This window comes from Lethenteron reissneri, chromosome 54, assembly GCF_015708825.2.
Source record: "Lethenteron reissneri isolate LAM-NWPU_2019-01 chromosome 54, ASM1570882v1, whole genome shotgun sequence".
NCBI classification, from domain to species: Eukaryota; Metazoa; Chordata; class Hyperoartia; order Petromyzontiformes; family Petromyzontidae; genus Lethenteron; species Lethenteron reissneri.
The window spans coordinates 2,080,141-2,099,855 of record NC_083832.1 but is presented as its reverse complement, the minus strand read 5'-3'; the positions used below and the strand labels follow the sequence as shown (position 1 = coordinate 2,099,855).

Here is a 19,715-nt window from a genome sequence, read left to right as displayed (position 1 = left end):
CCCACTACCCTACCCACCAAACTGATAAGAAGATTCCCGATCCAACGATGCGTCGGGGCGTTCGGGGTGGTCTCGGAGGAAAATGTTCGGAAATCTCGCGAGAGCACCGCGGACTCCCCCCCCCCACCGCCTCCTCCTGCCCCCCCCTCTCCTCGCGCAAGTCACTGATGAGAGCCGCGGCTCTCCCCGTCTCAACTTTGCTCCACATTTCCTCCAAGGAGTTTCATCTTTTGCTGCCGCCGCTTCTGTCGACGCCGCGAGACCTCTCCTCTTCACATGGACGCGCCGATGTGTGCGGGGGAGCGGTGGCGCAGCGCTTAGCACCACGCCACGAACTCTCGCAGCAGCAGCAGCCGCCGGCGTCGTCCGAATCCGGATCTTAGGCCCCCCCCCCCCGCCAGTCACCCCGAAACCTGGCACTGACCAGCGTGGTGAAGTATGGTCACAAGACCCCCCCCCACCAACTAGCCCACGGATACCCAACACGACGTGCGAGTGGGGGGGGGGGGTCCCATCCAGCAGTGGATGAACAGACTGAGCTCAAACACACCTCGTGACACAAGACGACAGGATTAATTTATTGCTGTAATAAATTGCAGACGTCTCTGTTCGTTGGAACTTTAAACCGGGGCTGGTCTCCCTCGCCCGCTCTCTCATCCCCTTAGCGACAAGGCGAGCACCACGGACCACTTTCTCCAATGTGACCCCCTCGGATGTAGCCCCCCCCCCCCCACAGACCCAGCCCCTCCCCCCAAGATCTCCCGCCCCTCCAACACGCGACCCCCCCCCCCCCCCGTCTCTACATCTAATTCCCCATCTCTCATCCGGCATGACCACCACCACGACCACCGCCTGGGAGCGCATCTCAAGATTCAAATTCCTCCTATCCATTATTTCTCCCTCCCCGCCCACCCACCCGTCCAGAATTTAATTTGTGCGCGCAATCAGCTTACTAATGAATGACTTAATTTATGAATATGGGGGGGGAGGGGGGGGGCGTGGGTTGGGTCGGTGGAGTGTAAAATGTAATACAATTTATTTGGCATCAAATGTATGTACGGTACACATTGTACGAATATTTAAGTAGTTCGGGGAAAGAAAAAAAGTATTATATCATCAGACATCTACAGTACAATCAGTAGAAACTATAAAGCGGGTTAACGTGTGTGGACTACAAGGCAGAGAGACTTGGGATGTACCACTGAGTTGGAGATGCGGAGCGAATGGATTTCCTGCGGCTGGGTTTTTAAAATCTCCCCCCCCCCCCACGCCGGCACCTCTGCCCACAATGGTTTGCCCCATAACCTGGCCAACCGAGAGACAGACGGCTTCTCCTTTCAAGTCGGGGCGTTCCATTGCTTCAATGGGGAGGAGAGGGGGGGGTCAGACTCACGAGATACGGACACGCACACGCACACACATATATGTTTGTTTTTAATTCGGAGCATTCAATTAGTTTTTTTTTCTGTAGGGGCTGGGGGTGGTGGGTGGGTGGGGGGTTGTGTGGTGTGGGGCAATACAAAGCATTTTGAAAGCCTTCGAGGGGGGGCCTTGCTGGTAACTTTTTTGTGTCAATGTCACGCCTGCGAATTAACTCGACTTGTAAACACAAACAACGGAACACGCACGCGCTCGCATCCTCTCGTGCCACTGCCAAGCAGAAGTTCAACAGCTTATAACCGAGTTGTAATAAATGATATTGTTTAATAATAACGACGATGTCGATTGACGTTGGTGATGACGATGGCGAGAGGGGTGCGGGGGAGGGCGGGGGAGGGGCTAGCATCAATAAATGAATCTTGTAGTACGCACGAAAGCATCTTAAATCAAAAGTAAGGAAGTGAAATAAACCATGCAGGAGCTACCCCCCCCCCCAGCGCCACGGCCTGGCGAACAGCAGCAGCGGTGGACAGAGGCAGAGGCCATCGCTGTACCCGCGCAAGTCCCACCGCGTGTTAAGTTGTAAAGTCTCGTGCTGCTACAGCCCCGCCGACTGACCAATCAACTGACAAACCGCCCGACTGACCAATCAACCGACAGACCGGCCGACTGACCAATCAACCGACAGACCGGCCGACTGACCAATCAACTGACAGCGCGGCCGACTGACCAATCAACCGACAGCGCGGCCGACTGACCAATCAAATGACAACCCGGCCGACTGACCAATCAAATGACAACCCGGCCGACTGACCAATCAAATGACCGCATCGGCCGACTGACCAATCAACTGACTGCCCGGCAGAGTGATCAATCAACCGGCCGACTGACCAATCAATCAATCGTCAGACCGGGCGACCGACCAATCAACTGACAGAACGGTCGACCACCAAAACCGCATCTCCCTCCCCGTCTCACCAGCCCGCCCGCCTGCCGGGCCATCCGCCCGGACAGACGGGTGCCTCCGTCTCACAACGCAAAGCGGTGCCGGGGGACCGGGGCCACATCAGCGAGCGAGTGAGAGAGGGAGAGAGAGGGAGAGCTGCGGTCTGGGGATTTTGGCACCGCCGGACTCTAGCCCCAACAAACCTCTGGCGCCGTCAAGGTCCCCCCCCCCCCCCCGGCTCTCCTCTGGCTGCCAACGGAACCCGCCAAAGAGAAAGAACAAAAAAACCCCCCAAAAACAATCACTCGTGCGCCCACAAACAATAATCGAACGCAGTCCCGGCGGCGGCGGCAGCGGCCAGGACGATGTTCCCCCGGTGGCTCCGCTCACGAATCGCCCCTCTGGGTAAAAAAAAACGGCGAGTTGACAACTCAGTTTTCGTGTTCCGCGCCCCCCCCCAACATTTGATGGGAGTTCAGGAGCGGGGCCGGGGGGAGTGGCGGCGGGGGGGGGGGGGAAGAAGTCGTTTGGAGACGGGGGGCCGGCGGTGGAGGCCGGGGGGTTAATCGGCGGCGAGCGCAGAGAACCGGGCGAAATGCATCGTGCAGCTGGAGAAGAATAGAACAGGTAGGGGCAAGGGGGGGAGCGCCACCCAGCCCCCACCTGCCCCCTCACCCTCCCCCCCCTCCCCGTTATTTTCTGTTCTTTTTTTACGAAGTCTCAGCTCCTGAGCCACCACTTTTTTTTATTCTTTACAGTAAAATACAAAAAAATAATGGAGAGGAAAAAAAAATGACAATACAGTATTTATAAAGTCTGAAGAGACGGGTCGTATGCAAAAGTCTCTGTACAAATATTAGTACGGGAGCCACAGGTTAAACGGGGAGAGTGTTAGTTGGGCGCCTGCCTGCGCTGTCGAGTGGCGCTGTGCCGCTCGCTTGCTCGGCGACTGTCAGAGCGGGGCAGGGGGCAGTGGGGAGTGGGGTGCGTGAGGAGGGTGAGGAGGGTGAGGAGGAGGGTGAGGAGGAGGGTGAGGAGGAGGAGGTGCGTGAGTAGGAGGAGGAGCGAGCATCTGTCACGGCTTGGGGATGGATGAGAGGAGGGCGACAGAAGCTCCAGACAGCAGAAGTCGCTCACTCGCTCGCACACAGAACAACGCACACACGGAACGCACGCGCGTGCACACTGATGCACTAGCTCGCACACTGATGCACTAGCTCGCACACTGATGCACTAGCTCGCACACTGATGCACTAGCTCGCACACTGATGCACTAGCTCGCACACTGATGCACTAGCTCGCACACTGATGCACTAGCTCGCACACTGATGCACTAGCTCGCACACTGATGCACTAGCTCGCACACTGATGCACTAGCTCGCACACTGATGCACTAGCTCGCACTCGCACGCAAACTCGCGCGCGAACGCACACTCGTGCACACACACACACAACGCACTAGCGTGCACATTCACACGCTAGCTCGCACGCACAAGCTCGCACGCGAACACACGAGCGTGCACACTCATGCCATAGCTTGCGCACGCACAGAGAACGCAGGCGCGTGCACACCGACGCGAACGCACTGGCGTGCACACCGACGCACTAGCTCGCACGCACAACGCACACGGAGCGCACGCGCGTGCACACTCGGGCACACAAACACGCACGCACGCGCACCTGGCCAGCCGCCTACCTGTCGATCGCACGGCGAAGCGGGGCGGAGGGTTAACCAACTCTCACGTGCAACACACGGACCGTTCGAAACACACACACACGCCGGAGGGATAACAAAGGGACAGAAAAAGACAAAAGAAATAACCAGGGAAGGGGGGTGGGGGCTGTGTGGGGGGGGGGGGGGCACTCATCTTTTTCCCACTTCAATTTTTTTTTGTAATTTTTTTCCTTTTTTTTTCCCGGTGGACCGATTCCGCAGCCTTCACAAAAGGGCCCCCCCCCCCTCCACGGCAGCCCCCCCACCACCCCCCCCCCCCTCCCGCCGGCTGAACGTCGTAAAGGTGTCGGCGTCGTGACTCGGTAATTGGTTGCGTGGCGAGGCGTGGGTGGGCGCTCGGCTCTCGAACGCGGGGAAGTCGGTCGCGGTGAGGGACAGCGCCGGCGTCGCTTTCGTCTCCGCACGAGTTTCCGACAGACGCCGGTGGGGGGGGGTGGGGGGGGGGGGTAGCGGCCGCGGGGGGGGGGGCGACCGACGGACAAAAACGGGCGGTGCGCAGACGGTAGGCGGGTTGGTAGGTTGGGATCGGATCGGGGGGACGTTTCCCTCCTCGCGAAACGCCGAGCGCGACGGAGGACCCCACGCCGGGACCCCCCAAGGCGCAATAGAAAAAAGGTGGCGGTGGTGGTGGTGGCGGCGGCGGTGTTGGTGGCGGCGGCGTTGTTGGCGGTGGGGATTGACGGCGGTGGTGGCCGACAGCGTCTCACAGCAGCGTGCACGACTGCTTCTTCTTCGCCTTCCTCTTCTCAGGCGGCGCTCTCCTGTTGATCTGCCTCACCAGGTCGTAGAAGATCTACGGCGGGGGGGGGGGTCAGGGGAGGGTGGGAGGGAGAGAAAGGGAGCGTGAGAGAAGACGGAGGAGGAGGGGGGAGGAGGGGGGAGGAGGGTGGAGGAGGAGGGTGGAGGAGGATGAGGAGGTAGAGGACGAAAGGAGGGCGGGGGAACCGCAGGGGGAGAGGCTGTACTTAATACTCGGAAGTATTCGGTGATAAAACGTCAAAGTGATTTCCTCCTCAAACAACAACAACGACGATGATGATGATGATCATGTCGACATCTGGCCACCGCGGGGTTGCCCAAACCCTCTCCCCCACGTGAAAGGATATCGAAGCACCCAGAGAAATCGACGCGTGTGAGGGGTCGGGGGTGGGGGTGTGGAGGTGCGGTGGGGGTGTGGAGGTGGGGGGGGGGTGTGGAGGTGGGGGGGGGGAGGTGGGGGGGGTGCCCACCTCGTTGACGTTGATTTTGGACTTGGCGGAGGCCTCCAGAAAGGCGCAGCTCTGCCACTGGCGCGCCAGGTTCTGCCCCTGCTCGCGGCCCACCACGCGCTCGTCCTCCAGGTCACATTTGTTCCCCACCAGGATCATGGGCACCTAGGAGGGGCAGCGGGACAAGCGGGTGGACAGGTAAGAGAGTGAACCACTGGATAGGTAAGGGAGTGAGCGGGCAGATGGACAAGCGGGTGGACAGGTAAGAGAGTGAACCACTGGATAGGTAAGGGAGTGAGCGGGCAGATGGACAAGCGGGTGGACAGGTAAGAGAGTGAACCACTGGATAGGTAAGGGAGTGAGCGGGCAGATGGACAAGCGGGTGGACAGGTAAGAGAGTGAACCACTGGATAGGTAAGGGAGTGAGCGGGCAGATGGACACGCGAGTGGACAGGTAAGAGTGCGAGCGAGCGAGTGGGTGGGTGATTGGATGGGCGAGCGAGTGGACAGGTAAGAGTGTGAGCGAGCGAGTGGGTGGGTGATTGGATGGGCGAGCGAGTGGACAGGTAAGAGTGCGAGCGAGCGGGTGATTGGATGGGCGAGCGAGTGGACAGGTAAGAATGTGAGCGAGCGAGTGGGTGATTGGATGGGCGAGCGAGTGAACAGTTAAGAGTGCGAGCGAGTGAGTGGGTGATTGGATGGGCGAGCGAGTGAACAGGTAAGAGTGTGAGCGAGCGAGTGGGTGATTGGATGGGCGAGCGAGTGGACAGGTAAGAATGTGAGCGAGCGAGTGGGTGATTGGATGGGCGAGCGAGTGAACAGTTAAGAGTGCGAGCGAGTGAGTGGGTGATTGGATGGGCGAGCAAGTGAACAGGTAAGAGTGTGAGCGAGTGAGTGGGTGATTGGATGGGCGAGCGAGTGAACAGTTAAGAGTGCGAGCGAGTGAGTGGGTGATTGGATGGGCGAGCGAGTGAACAGGTAAGAGTGTGAGCGAGTGAGTGGGTGATTGGATGGGCGAGCGAGTGGACAGGTAAGAATGTAAGCGAGCGAGCGGGTGATTGGATGGGCGAGCGAGTGAACAGTTAAGAGTGCGAGCGAGTGAGTGGGTGATTGGATGGGCGAACGAGTGAACAGGTAAGAGTGCGAGCAAGCGCTGAGATGGACGCGCGAGTGGATAGGCAAGGGAGTGAACGAACAAGTAAGTGAGCGGATGTGCGAGCGAGTGAACAGGTGAGCGAATGGACAGTCGAGCGAGCCGGTGGACGTCCCCCCGAGCAAGTCGTCCAAACGGACATAAGGGAAAGAAGATGATCGACCTCTGTCCACCCACGGCTCGCGAGGCCGTGCGTGACGCTGGCTCCTCCATGGTTTATTTCACTTCAGTAGTTTCGATTTAAGATAATTTCGTGCGTACTACAAGATCCATTTATTGATGCTAGCACTCTTCCGTCATCACCAACGTCAATCGACATCGTGGTTATTATTAAACAAGATCCTTTATTACAACTCGGTTACAAGCCGTTTCACTTCGGGCTTGACAGGGGCACAAGGGGAGACTTGCGAGCAGGAAGGCGAGGGGGGGGTGGGGCGAGGGGGGGGCGAGGGGGGGGAGCTCACGTCGTCCGTGTCCTTGACGCGCAGGATCTGCTCGCGCAGGTCCTGCAGGTCGTTGAAGGTGGACTGCGCCGTGATGGAGTAGACCAGCACGAAGCCCTGGCCGTTCTTCATGTACAGGTCCCGCATCGCCGTGAACTGCTCCTGCACGTCGTTCCCACCGAGACACGAGCCCGCGCACACGCTCACCGACACGCTCACCGACACGCTCACCAGCACGCTCACCAGCACGCTCACCAGCACGCTCACCAGCAGGCTCACCGACACGCTCACCAGCACGCTCACCAGCACGCTCACCAGCAGGCTCACCGACACGCTCACCAGCAGGCTCACCGACACGCTCACCAGCAGGCTCACACAACACGCACACACCCTCACCGACACGCTCACCAGCAGGCTCACCGACACGCTCACCAGCACGCTCACCAGCAGGCTCACACAACACGCTCACCAGCACGCTCACACAACACGCACACACCCTCATCGACACGCTCAAGAGCACACACGCAAGCACGCACTCCCCAAAACGCGCGCTCACCAACACGCGTGCACGCGCTCACCAACACATTCCCCAACAAAGCTGCCACTCTCGCGGCCGCCTTCTCAACAGTTTGACTCCCGCTCACAGCCAACACCGCTGACGATTACCTGTACCGGGTCTTGGGCATCCCACGGTCGACTCAACCTCATACGAGCACCCGGTGCGGTGAGTAAGCGTCAGCACCGGGGGAGCCAAAGGCAGCTTCAAGGATGTGGTTGCGGCCACACCACCCCATCGCGTGCCGATTCTGGCCACACCACTCCCCTCGAGTGCCGTGAAGGCCTTCAGGGGGGCGCTGCTCACTCGCCGCACTTGCCCCGAGGCTACACGGGGGACCTTTGTCTCCGCGCTTAGAGCTACGCTGAAGCATGTGTGACTGTGTGTGTGCTTTGTGTGTGCGCACACAATGCGGGGCTGTGTGTTCGGCTATGAATGCCATTGTGTGTGGGAGTGCACAGCTGTAAATAACCACGCGTGTGTGTGCGCGTGTGTGCGAGCGTGTGTGCGAGCGTGTGTGAGCGCATGTGAGCGTGCGTGTGAGCGTGCGTGTGAGCGTGTGTGTGAGCGTGTGTGAGCGTGTGTGAGCGCGTGTGAGAGTGTGTGTGAGCGTGCGTGTGTGCGAGCTTGTGTGCGAGCATGTGTGTGCAAATGCGGTGTACATAACGGGCGCGGCTGCAAGGGCATTTACACAAATTCCTGGAGTGGTGGAAATTCCATATTGCCATGGTGGGGGGGAGGGGGCTAGTCTGTCCATAGGACAACCGTTGTTTACTTCCCCACAACTGTGGTACTCATTTTAGTCGACCCCAGAGGGAAGTATGATGGGCCGAGTCAATCCTTACCCCCCCAGGGTTTAAACTCCTGCTCGTGCGCCGAGCCATATGGCCGTACAGGTGTTAAGCTGTGAGATGATTGTAGGCGATGCAGGTGGGCGTGTATTGTAGGCGTGTGTGGGATGATTGGAGGCGTGCGTGCGTGTGTGTGATGATTGGAGACCCGTGTGTGTGCGTGCAATGTGGTGCAGCACTGACTGTGCCGGCTGTATCCAGGATCTCCAGCATGCACTGTGATCCATCCACTTCCACTTGCTGGGCGAGAGGAGGGGGAGAGAGAGACACAGATTCACTCACTTTAGTCACAAAAAAGCAAAGACAAAGATTCCCTGTATAACCTTAACAGACTGTCGGGGCAAGTGCTGTTAGCGAGCAGCACCTATGAAGACGGGCACGACACAAGAGGGGGTTGGGTGGCCAGCACCACGCCCGGCCGCCTTTGTCTCCCCAGTGGCGACGCACACACGCACGGCCCTCGCTCACCAACAATACTAACAACAAAGTGGGCGAGAGCAATCTTGGCATGGTCTGCGCGCCGGCACCGCGCGGCACGCCACCAACACGTGTCCGCTCACGCCAATGTCCGCCCCCTTCCTCTCATCTCGCGACCCCCCACCGCCATACCGCCCAACCACTCCGGGCACTATTTGTGTTTCCGTGTTTTGCCCCCGGCTAGGAGCGGCGTTTCCAACCCCGCTCGGTTCCCTCGAAGCGCCCAGCCCACACCGCTCGGGGCCAGCGAGGACTCCCCCACCCCCCCGCCCCCTCCCCCCTCCCCCCAGGCAGCCGTCCAAACTCGTCACTCGCCCGTCCGGCGAGCGTCGCGTACACACGGAGAACCGGGGGGGGGGCAGCCTCATCCGACTCACGCCTGGCAAACCACGTCGCGGGGCGGCTACGCCAGGGCGTTGCCAAATGGGAGTTGCCAACGGGAGTTGCCAAACGGCATTGCCGATGGAAGTTGCTTACGAGAGTTGCCAACCGCAGTTGCCAACAGGAGTTGCTAACAACTGGAGTTAACCGACACACCGACGGGCCTTGGCCGCGCGTGTGAACCAGGCCACCCCTAGGTCGGCTCGGCCTCAAAAGGGGAACTCGCAGGCCGACCAGCCCGCCCATGTGGTCGCTCGGACGGAGTTCTATCGGCGGAAGACGCGGACTTCCATATCGTGGTCTAAATGTGGAGGGGAAAACCCGGAGGAACCGGAGCAAAATCCCCGCGATGACGGGAAGAGAGAGGGACGCAAACTCCAAATATACAGCAGCAGGCGTCAGGGTCGGGATCGAACCCACGACCTCCTGTAGACCAGGCGAGGTGGTTAACATCTCCTAGCCACCGCAGAGCAACACGAGGGGGGGGGGGGGGGGCTGAGTGATAACGGTCGTCACTTAGCCGACTATTCCTTCCTCACAACGGTTTTCAAGTCTTTGGGTTGTTTTTTACGTGTTACAACCTAAGATGGACATGAAGTCCCTATCAACTTTCCACAACAACTCCCTGAGGAAAATCTGTCACATCTTCCAGCCAAACAAGATTTCAAACCGGGACCTGTACACGCGCTGAGAATGGAACCCGAGTCCCACAGCGAAGGCCGCCCTACGGTGGGGGGGGGGGGGGACACCACGAGGGGAAAGAGCACGGGGGGCAGGCCGAAGGCCTCCTGGCGACGCACCGCTCAAGACCAACCCGAGGCCATGGGGGGGGGGGGGGGGGGGGGGGCCGCCTGCGTTGCGGTGGAGCAGAGAAGGCCGCTAGAGACCGACCGGCACGGCGTGGGGCTTGTTGCGGCCTTAGCGAAGAGGAGTAAGATGAGTGTTTTCAACCGGGGTCGGAAGAGTTTCAAAGCGTTCGGGGAGCACCGAGGACGACGTTTGCTCGTCGCCGCAACCCTGACGGCGCAAAGACGGCCGCTGCGTCGCGCGGCGCTTGCGGACGCGCTTGTGCGGCCATCTGGAAAGCTCATCCCTATCGATATGATGAAAGGCCAATGGAGCCGTGCACTTTCAAATCATCATCAAATCATCATCTAGATTGACAAACTCACTTCTTTTTTGCGTGTGTTTAGTTTGTTGTCCTCGTACGGTGCGAAAGAAGTTCAACATACGATGTGCACAGGGGTGGCTCGGTGGCGGAAGACGGAGCGGCTGGCAAGAGAAAGGTCGCGGGTTCACAACCGAATGTGAGGGGGGTGGGGGGCGATGTGTGGCGGCATTTACTCGGCCAACCATCATCGCTCTCTCTCCTGGGTCGATAAAACCAAGTACTACTTAGCGGGAAAGTCTCAACGTTGTGGGTGGGAAATTGCACAGGTCCGTGCAATGTTCACCGCCGGGCCGAGGGCTGCGATCAGCAGAGCGCATTCTCTCTCTCGCGACTTTGGAAATTGCGACATTCGTATGGCACGAGGATGGCACACGCACGCAAGCACACACACACCCAAGCCCGCGCAACGCACACACATGCACGCACACGCACATGGCGGGGAGGGACGGTCAAGGGCCCCGTTACTGCCCATGCCTGGGGACGGGGCACTGCTCAGCTGTGACCCCGGCGCTCGGCTGGCACACAGCTTTCTTAGAATCCCCCAAAAGCCGGCACCGGCGCGTCTCTCTCGGCGCGTCTCTCGGCGCATCTCTCTCGGCGCGTCCCACTTTGGGGCGAGGCTAAACTGCGATGGCTCGCGGCTGACAGGGATACATTTACACAACGCCCCCCACCCCCCCGATGGGGCTCTTGCCGGGGGGGGGGGCTAAATAGTGTAACGGAGCTGCAGGGGGCACAGCGCACACGCGCGCCGCGGATTGTCAACAGCGACGACGTTCGCAACTTGAAAATAACTCCACCCCCACGAGCACGGAGCGAGACGACTCCGCGGGATTCCTGTTACCCCCCCTCCCCCACTACTTGTCCCCCGGGGGGGGTAGGCCATTGTGAAATTGTGAACCCTCCCCACGCACAAGGGGGGCCCAGTCAAACGCCATGCTTCCTTCACGGTGGCCAGGGGGGGGGGGGAGGTGGGTGGGGGGAAGTGGTTGGGGGGCGGCCCCGACCCACCCCCCCCGCCCCCCCCCCCCCCGTTCGGAGCGCGCCATCAACCCCTTCCCGCCCCCCCCCCCCTTTTCCGATGCCGTCCACCACAGTTGACTTTGTATTTTTTTTTATTAAAAATAAAACCTTCGGGTTTTATTCCCCCGTGGAGGGGGGGATTCCGCAACGTGCGTTGCTGTGCGCCACCTTAAAGCGACGGCACGGCGCTACAAAAACCACTAATTTAATTTACGCCGAGCCGCTGGCGTGCGTTCCGAGATTCAGCGGCTGAGCTGGGGGGGGACCCCGCACTGTTCAACTTGCAGACGCGACGTGGGGGAACAAGGGGTTTAAAAATAATAATCGGCGATCCCCAGCGTAATTAAAGGGGATTACAGCGGTGCTAATGTGCCGCTCAAACGAAAAAAAAAACTTTAAATTGTTGTCAGCCTCGGGGGTAAACGCTCCTACCCCCCATCCAGCCGGGCGGAATGGCGCCCGCATGGAACTCGGCACGGCAGAGCCGGCGAAGGCAACGGGGGGGGGGGGGGGGGTTGCCGACTCCCCCGCGCAAATCACTCCAGGCAAGTGGCCTCACTGAGATCCACCGGTGAGAGCTCCTCCCTCATCCCCCCTCGCCCTCCCCCTCCCTCCCTCCCTCATCCTCCCTCCTACTCCCCCCCTCGCCCCCTCGTCCTCCCTCTAACTCCCCCCTTCCTTCCTCTCTCCTCGTGTGTGGTGACCGCAAGTCGTAAGTATATCCAGCAGCGGGCACGTGATGGTGTTGACGATGATGTGGCCAGCAGTGGAGAGAGCATGGCACGTGGTGGTGATGGTGTGGCAAGCAGTGTCGAGCGCGTGGCTCGGGGTGATGGTGTGGCAAGCAGTGTCGAGCGCGTGGCTCGGGGTGATGGTGATGTGGCCAGCAGTGGAGAGACCACGGCTTGTGGTGGTGATGGTGGCGTGTTTATAGAGTAGCCCCAACTTCTATCGCATCTTGGCTCTAGACCTGCCGAGTCACGCTCGAAGGAAATTTAAACTAATCCAGGGTGGAGGTTTCAGGGCGAATCGTTTCAGGGCGAGGCGGTTTAGGGGCGAGGCGGTTTAGGGGCGAGGGGGTTTAGGGGCGAGGGGGTTTAGGGGCGAGGGGGTTTAGGGGCTAGGGAGTTTAGGGGCGAGGGGGGTTTAGGGGCGAGGTGGTTTAGGGGCTAGGGGGTTTAGGGGCGAGGGGGTTTAGGGGCGAGGGGATTTGAGGGCGAGGGGGTTTGAGGGCGAGGGGGTTTAGTGGCGAGGGGGTTTAGGGGCGAGGGGGTTTAGGGGCGAGGTGGTTTAGGGGCGAGGGGGTTTAGGGGCGAGGGGGTTTAGGGGCGAGGGGGTTTAGGGGCGAGGGGATTTGAGGGCGAGGGGGTTTGAGGGCGAGGGGGTTTAGTGGCGAGGGGGTTTAGGGGCGAGGGGGTTTAGGGGCGAGGGGGTTTAGGGCAGTGGCGGCTCCTGCAAAATCTCTCAGGGGGGGCAAATGTCTGGATGATTGATAAGGATAAGGTCCACCCATGCAATGAATAAATTAACAGCTTAAGCATGTAAAGGCAACTTCACTTCTTTAATATTAATGAAAAATAAAGTGACTCTTACAATACATCTTGTTTTAATTTTAGAACTTTCGTGACTGCAGGAATTATTATTTGTTTCTTTCGGTTAAGTCACGTCTAAACCGAAAGAAACAAATAATAATTCCTGCAGTCACGAAAGTTCCAAAATTAAGATGAACCACTTCTACGGGGAAGTTTTAAACTTATCTTCTTTTATCTCTCTCTCTGACTACTTGTTCTCTCTGCCTGTGTCCTCTCTTTGGAATGTTCACACTTAAATTCTAACTTAGCAATCTTTGAAATACGTAATCAACCAGGCTATGCGTTAATTGTGTGTTGACCGACACTCTGTGTTGTATTACATTACATTTCGATATTTTACTAGGTTATTTAATTTTAGTGTGTCCTTCTCCTGATTTTCAGGCTTGCTTGCCGTGTCATCGCACTTGCAGCACGTCTGTTGACCACTCATTGATATGCTAATTTTTTCTCTAACCCCCCCTCCCTCTCTCTGCGTCCGCCCTCCTCTGTCTATTTAAGGCCACCCCACAGAGACGACCATCTCTCTCTGTTACCTGTGTTGCTCTCTCTATGTATCTTGGTGATATCTGTCTGCTAATATGTCTGTCTATAGTTTTCTGGTTAGATTTTATGTCGCTATTTCATTATACCTGATGATGATTGCTTGTGTTGCAATCGAAACGTCGTATTCTATTATTTAATTTAATTTATTATTTTATCTTTAGACGTGACTTAACCGAAAGAAACAAATAATACATCTTGTTTGTTTATATACTCACTATTAAAACAAACCACTCAAGTTTATTTTATTAAAGATTCCACTAGGTAGCGATAAATTATATTGCTGGATGAAACGTGCTTACGTATGATGACGTAAGCACGTATGATGACGTAAGCACGTTAGGGCTTGCCCTCCCGGAGCCATAGAGAATGCATTGGAGCGCCCCCGTTCGAAAAAAACATCTTTGAATGTAAGTCTATGGAGCCACTCGGGGCGATTCTCAGCCGTAGTGAAATCGCCCCAAAAGAGGCGGTACTCCACAGAACGTGACATGACGCTGATTAGACTATATCCAGAGGCTGGCAGTGACGGCTAGCGTGACTCTGTGGTTCAATGACATTGGTGGTGCGTCGCCCAATCGCCCTAATGAAGAAACCGCCCCTGGTTTAGGGGCTAGGGAGTTTAGGGGCGAGGGGGTTTAGGGGCGAGGGGATTTGAGGGCGAGGGGGTTTGAGGGCGAGGGGGTTTAGGGGCGAGGGGGTTTGAGGGCGAGGGGGTTTGAGGGCGAGGGGGTTTAGGGGCGAGGGGGTTTAGGGGCGAGGGGGTTTAGGGGCGAGGGGGTTTAGGGGCGAGGCGGTTTAGGGGCGAGGCGGTTTAGGGGCGAGGGGGTTTAGGGGCGAGGTGGTTTAGGGGCGAGGCGGTTTAGGGGCGAGGGGGTTTGAGGGCGAGGGGGTTTAGGGGCTAGGTGGTTTAGGGGCGAGGCGGTTTAGGGGCGAGGGGGTTTGAGGGCGAGGGGGTTTAGGGGCGAGGGGGTTTAGGGGCGAGGGGGTTATAGGGGCGAGGGGGTTATAGGGGCGAGGCGGTTTAGGGGCGAGGGGGTTTAGGGGCGAGGGGGTTTAGGGGCGAGGGGGTTTAGGGGCGAGGGGGTTTAGGGGCGAGGGGGTTTAGGGGCGAGGGGGTTTGAGGGCGAGGGGATTTGAGGGCGAGGCGGTTTAGGGGCGAGGGGGTTTAGGGGCGAGGCGGTTTAGGTTAACAAGAGAGTAGACTAGATTGTCCAGCTGCTTCGGGGGTGTTTATATGTATTAGTGTTTTAAATGTGTTTACTGTGTGAAATCGGCACGGATAAACATACAAAAAGACAAAAACAGCCTACTGTAATAGGTTACTGTAATTACTGCACCGTACTTACCACTCCGATCTCGAAGCCTCTGCGTGCAGTATTTTCCTTGTTTAATTTGCATGCAGTGTATAATGTAGTGTATATAATATTTGACAGTGAAATCAAGCGTAGCTACTTTGTGTTTCGGAACACACGCGGTGCCGATAGCCGGACTGGTTACAGCCTTTGGAGCGGTTTTGCCGGATAGGCCCGGGACCGCCGGGTAACGTTGGAATCAGCCGGATAATCGACGGTCAACCACAGCCTCAACTCAAGTGGCAGCATATCCTCCTGACACTTGGTCCTAACATCATCGTCAGAGAGCCACGCTCAGTCCACTGCTGGATGGCGGAGAAACCTCGCAAGGGAGTAATAAGTCCGCCCCAAGCACACGGGTGGATTTCAGCACGCCGCCCTCCCCCCCAACCCCCCCCCCCCCCGCCAACGCGGATACAAACCCGACGAGCGAGACGACTCCGCGGGAGGCCTGCTAATTATCACACGGCAGAATATACGGGGGGCGTCAGAATGGCCTGGCAGAAGTGTCGTGGTGACGTCACCACCACTTAGTGGCGAATGGCGGTTGTTGTTTTTGTTGTTGTCAAAATGAACAAACAATTGACGGGCACAACCAAACGAAAGGGCGGACGAATGAAACGGTTTGGCACGTAGTAGTGGGAGGGCTTTCACGACCAATATGATGCACCATGAGGGTTTGTTTTTGGTTAGGTGACGCGAATACAAACGAGTCGTTAAACCCGCCACGGCCACCCCGATACATGGCCAATTAAGCAAGGTTGTATACTCTTCGGTTCATTCGGTAAAGTCAAGTAGGTAGAGAAATAAAATAAGAAATTATATATCACGACGTTTCGATCGCAACACAAGCGGTCGTCCTCAGGTGGAAAAAATAATCCAGCTGTGGAAGTGCTGAACCAGCGAGAGAGCTGTTACAAGAGGTTATTCATTTATCGAAACGTCATGAAAATTTTTATTTTGTTTTATTTTATTTTTCTACCAACGTGACTTTGCCGTAAGAACCAAAGAGTATGGATTCCTGCAGTCACGAAAGCTTCAAATCACGTAAGTTTGAGTCGTGTAAACAAAACGTGGCCAATTCGCTACTCGCACAGCACACGGCTGCGTGTTGGAGAGTAAAACCCACAGCACAACATTTACAATGAGCCCATGAAGCGGCAATTAATCGGCACGTTCTGCTTGCGTCAAACAACCTAACAACTAATTTGGCTGTCGGGTCGTGGCGGCGATCTAACCCAAGGGAAACTACAAATGGAACGATCACGCGGCTGGTGTAAAAAAAAGAAAATAATATTTTTAAAAAACTTTTTTAAAAAACACGCTAGTAATGGAAGAACTCCACGACTCCAGGAAGTGGCCCCGAAGCTTGCCACAACGTAAGGGGGCCGTGGCCAATTACAGCCAACGTCAGTTGACCGTAGACAATTAGACCCAAGCCGAAACATCACATATAAAAAAGAATGTTTAAAAACATGTTTTTTTTATGATAGAATATAGTATTGTCATCAGTATGACATAAGTATACCAAGTTTGCAGTCGATACCACATTGGGAAGTGGGTTAAAGTTACAAGATTTGAGGATACAACAACGACAACAACAGCAGACAGAACGAGTTGAATGAAAGCGTGTAACAACAAACCACCACACCTTCCGGTAGGAGTCTTCGATGGTGGGATCGTACTTTTCCACAAATATTCCTTGCACGAACTGTACCGTCTGCGGATAACACAGGGAAAAGGTGTGCAAATGTTAGGCACAACAGAACAGCGCGAGCATTTCACCCCCGTGTGATCATTAATTTGTAACAGTATCGTTCGTGGGCTTTGCCTGGTAGGATGGGGATGGTTTGGTTGTATTTGTATGTGGGCGATTTGTTTACCTTTCTTGTACTGTGCCCTCCTATCGTGCTTTTTGTTGTTGTCACGTTCTAACCCTGTGCCCCTAGTGGACATCTGTGAGCTTTATAGCTCAGATCCCTCCTGCAGCATAAATACAGATTCTGACCGGCCATGAAAGACAACAGCAAAAAATATAAATATCCTGCGCCCTCACAAGACATAGTGCACCCGAAGCAAGGTCAACTGATTAAAGACCAAAGTAAATAAAAATAAATAAAGGGACTTCAATAGTGTAAGGGAGGGGGGCATTCCACCACACTAAAAACGATTTTTAGTTTACCTGTTAAGACCCTACTGAGCTGTTATGTACCTCTTTGCAGAAGCTATCTGGCCATTACAAATGATAACTCAATGAAGTGGCTTATCATCATCAAGTGCAAATTTATAGCAGCCAAATGTTCAAAATGCATTTAGTCGATTCTAAATGTGGAGCGGAAAACCGGAGGACTACGAGAAAAATTAACGCAAACTCCAAATATACAGCAGGCGCCAGGGTCGGGTTCGACCCACGACCTCCTGTATACCAGGCGAGGTGGTTAACATCTCGCCACCGAGGAGCTGCGTGGATGAAAGGCAAGGTACGCTCCAACCCCAACCACCACCGCTCCCCGTCTTGAAATTTTATTTCAGGCCGAGTTTAAAGCAGCAGCAACAACAACAGAAACGTAATCTCTCCACCGAGGAAAACTGCGGCGGTGGAGGAGCCTAACCCGAGGGGTGGTGGGGAACGCTCCCGGCCGCAACGGAACGACCGGCTCTCAAATTACCGACGCCAAAGTTTTTCTGGGTACCCCGGGCGCGGCCGTGGGTGGCGGTGTTCCGACAGTACGATTTGCCGTGTGAACAGACCACAAAAATTTCACATGCTTGAACTAACATTTTACTGATTTTATCCAGGAGAGAAACTACGTTTTTTATTTACCAGGTGAAGGCCCCACACACTGGGCTGTGTAGCTCTTGTTCAGAATTTCAATAGCCCCACGTCGTGGCTTATCATTACGTGGGAATTCATGGCAGTAGCCAAATACTTAACAACGTGAATTTGGCTCCTGCCACCCGACACAGCCAACCAGTAAGGGTTGGCTGTGTCAAGGTGGTTGCGGGTTTAAACGACACATTAACGTGATCTAACCCAAAAAACCTCCATGGATTCCCCCCCCCTCCCGTCTACAGCGGTAAGCCACCCGACCCCTCAACCCCCCAAGCCCCCCACCAGCCCTTCCACCCCACACACACACCCAGAGAGCCACCGCTATATCATCGTTTGATGTTTGCAACGGCGACGCCTGTCGTACGCCGTTTCACATTTATCGCAAATCCTGCGGCAGGCGCCCGCCACGGTTTCCAACAAGCAGCAGAATTGCCCTACAGACCTAGAGACTTAACAAGAACGACAACCAACAACGACCCAATTAACGCGCGGAGAAACGTGCCGGCGAATGCCAAGACAACGTCTAATGAACATTTGGCGCAAGTCCCCCTTGGTTTTTGTGCGATGCGGCGCGTGTGAAGTAGAGCTTGTAATGTACGCGCCGACGATTCAATTTTAACGGCGGCACGTACATCCTACCGTCGCACGCGCAGCCAGCGAAGGGCCGCTGTGCACCAAACGTGTGACCCTCCTCTCTTTGCCACCGCGATCGCGCAAGACTGCTCCCCGGGCTGCCCATGCACCGGCGAAGCGATTAGTTTTGTACGTCGCCACTCGTCGCGTTCTCGTCGTCGGCAAATTCCCGGCGGGCACTCAGAAGACGAGGTCCAGAGAGAGACTGGAGACCGAGACCCATGGACTCCTCTCGCAGAGACCCAGAGACTGTGTTTAGAGAATTTGGCTGCTATAAATGTCCACGTGATAAGCCATTTCATGAGCTATCATACAGCTCAGTGGGGCCTTACCTGGTAAAATAAAAAAAATATGTTCAATGGCTGGTGGTGCTAGTGGTAAAAAACAGTGAAGGCAAGGAACTGAATATACAGAGGAGCTCCCCCCACTCCCCAAAAAACACAGAAACATCCTGGGCCCCCCTGCCTCCCGTAACTTAATCCAGCCCTGACCATCATCGTCGTCAACGCCACTGTCGTCCTCACCGGGTCTTCCACAACGTCAATCACCAGCTGCTTGGCACACGCGTCACGGAAACTCAACGTCGCTTGTGCTGGGATGTCCCTGGCTCCCCCCCGGCACGCAAACGTGGATAACCCCCACACGGCGCGGCTTCATGGACCATCGCGCACGTGTGTGTGTGTGTGTTGGTGGTGGTGGGGGGGGAGCGGTGGTGTAGTGGTTAGCGCCCTGCGCTACGAACGCAACGACCCGAGTTCGATTCCCGCTCATGGCCAACACCAGTGACGGTTATCTGAACCGGTCCTGGGTCTCCCCTAGGTCGACTCAGCCTCAAATTAATACCTGGTGATGTGTCGAAACATCACCACCGGGGAAACAAAGGCGGTCGGGCGTGGTGCTGGCCACCCACCCCCTCGTGTAGCATTCCAGCCTTGATAGTTGCTACTCGCTAACCAGCACTTGCCCCAACAGTGTGTTAAGGCTATAATACAGGGGATCTCTTCTGTCTTTTGTTGGTGGTGGTTGTTGCAGGAGTGTGCGGTGCCGAACAAGACGGAAAGACTGCCCTCGGCGCCCAGCGCAACGTCACTCGCCCAACGCTTCACATCGCCCTGGGGGACACGCGGACGGTGTCGCGGTGAAGAGTCTTCCAGGTCGGCGGTGAGCGGGTGAGGTGGGTGCGTGGGTGTGTGATGATGTTAAGATCGGCCTCTGTGGAGGAGGCTCGTGAAGGACGCTACTGGGCAGTTGGAGGCAGTCGCCCTCCAACAACAACGAAGGGCGGAGGAGCGACGCTCACAACAAAGAGCGGAGCGTCGGGTGGCTAAAGCACAGCAAGTTGGCACAGTAGGGGGCACAGGTGGTGCATCAGCCAGTCATCTCGGTCATCTCAGTCAGTCGACACGTGGCACCTGCTGGGACTGCCCCGTGAGGTCCT

The 19,715-nt window shown here is 56.5% G+C and overlaps 1 protein-coding gene across 2 annotated transcripts in view; it reads right to left on the bottom strand.

The window, feature by feature from the left end:
* Nucleotides 1–1,014: 1,014 nt before the first annotated feature.
* Nucleotides 1,015–19,715, bottom strand: part of LOC133356608 (ras-related protein Rap-1b) — a 61,588-nt gene continuing 42,887 nt past the window's right edge. For both annotated transcript variants that reach the window (XM_061574233.1, XM_061574234.1), the window contains exons 3-7: nt 16,463–16,531; nt 8,456–8,512; nt 6,887–7,027; nt 5,291–5,434; nt 1,015–4,854 (exon numbers count right to left, since the gene is read on the bottom strand). In XM_061574233.1, the coding sequence (XP_061430217.1) occupies nt 4,765–4,854; nt 5,291–5,434; nt 6,887–7,027; nt 8,456–8,512; nt 16,463–16,531 (501 nt within the window). In that variant the 3' untranslated portion in view covers nt 1,015–4,764. The remainder of the gene's footprint in view (nt 4,855–5,290; nt 5,435–6,886; nt 7,028–8,455; nt 8,513–16,462; nt 16,532–19,715) is intronic.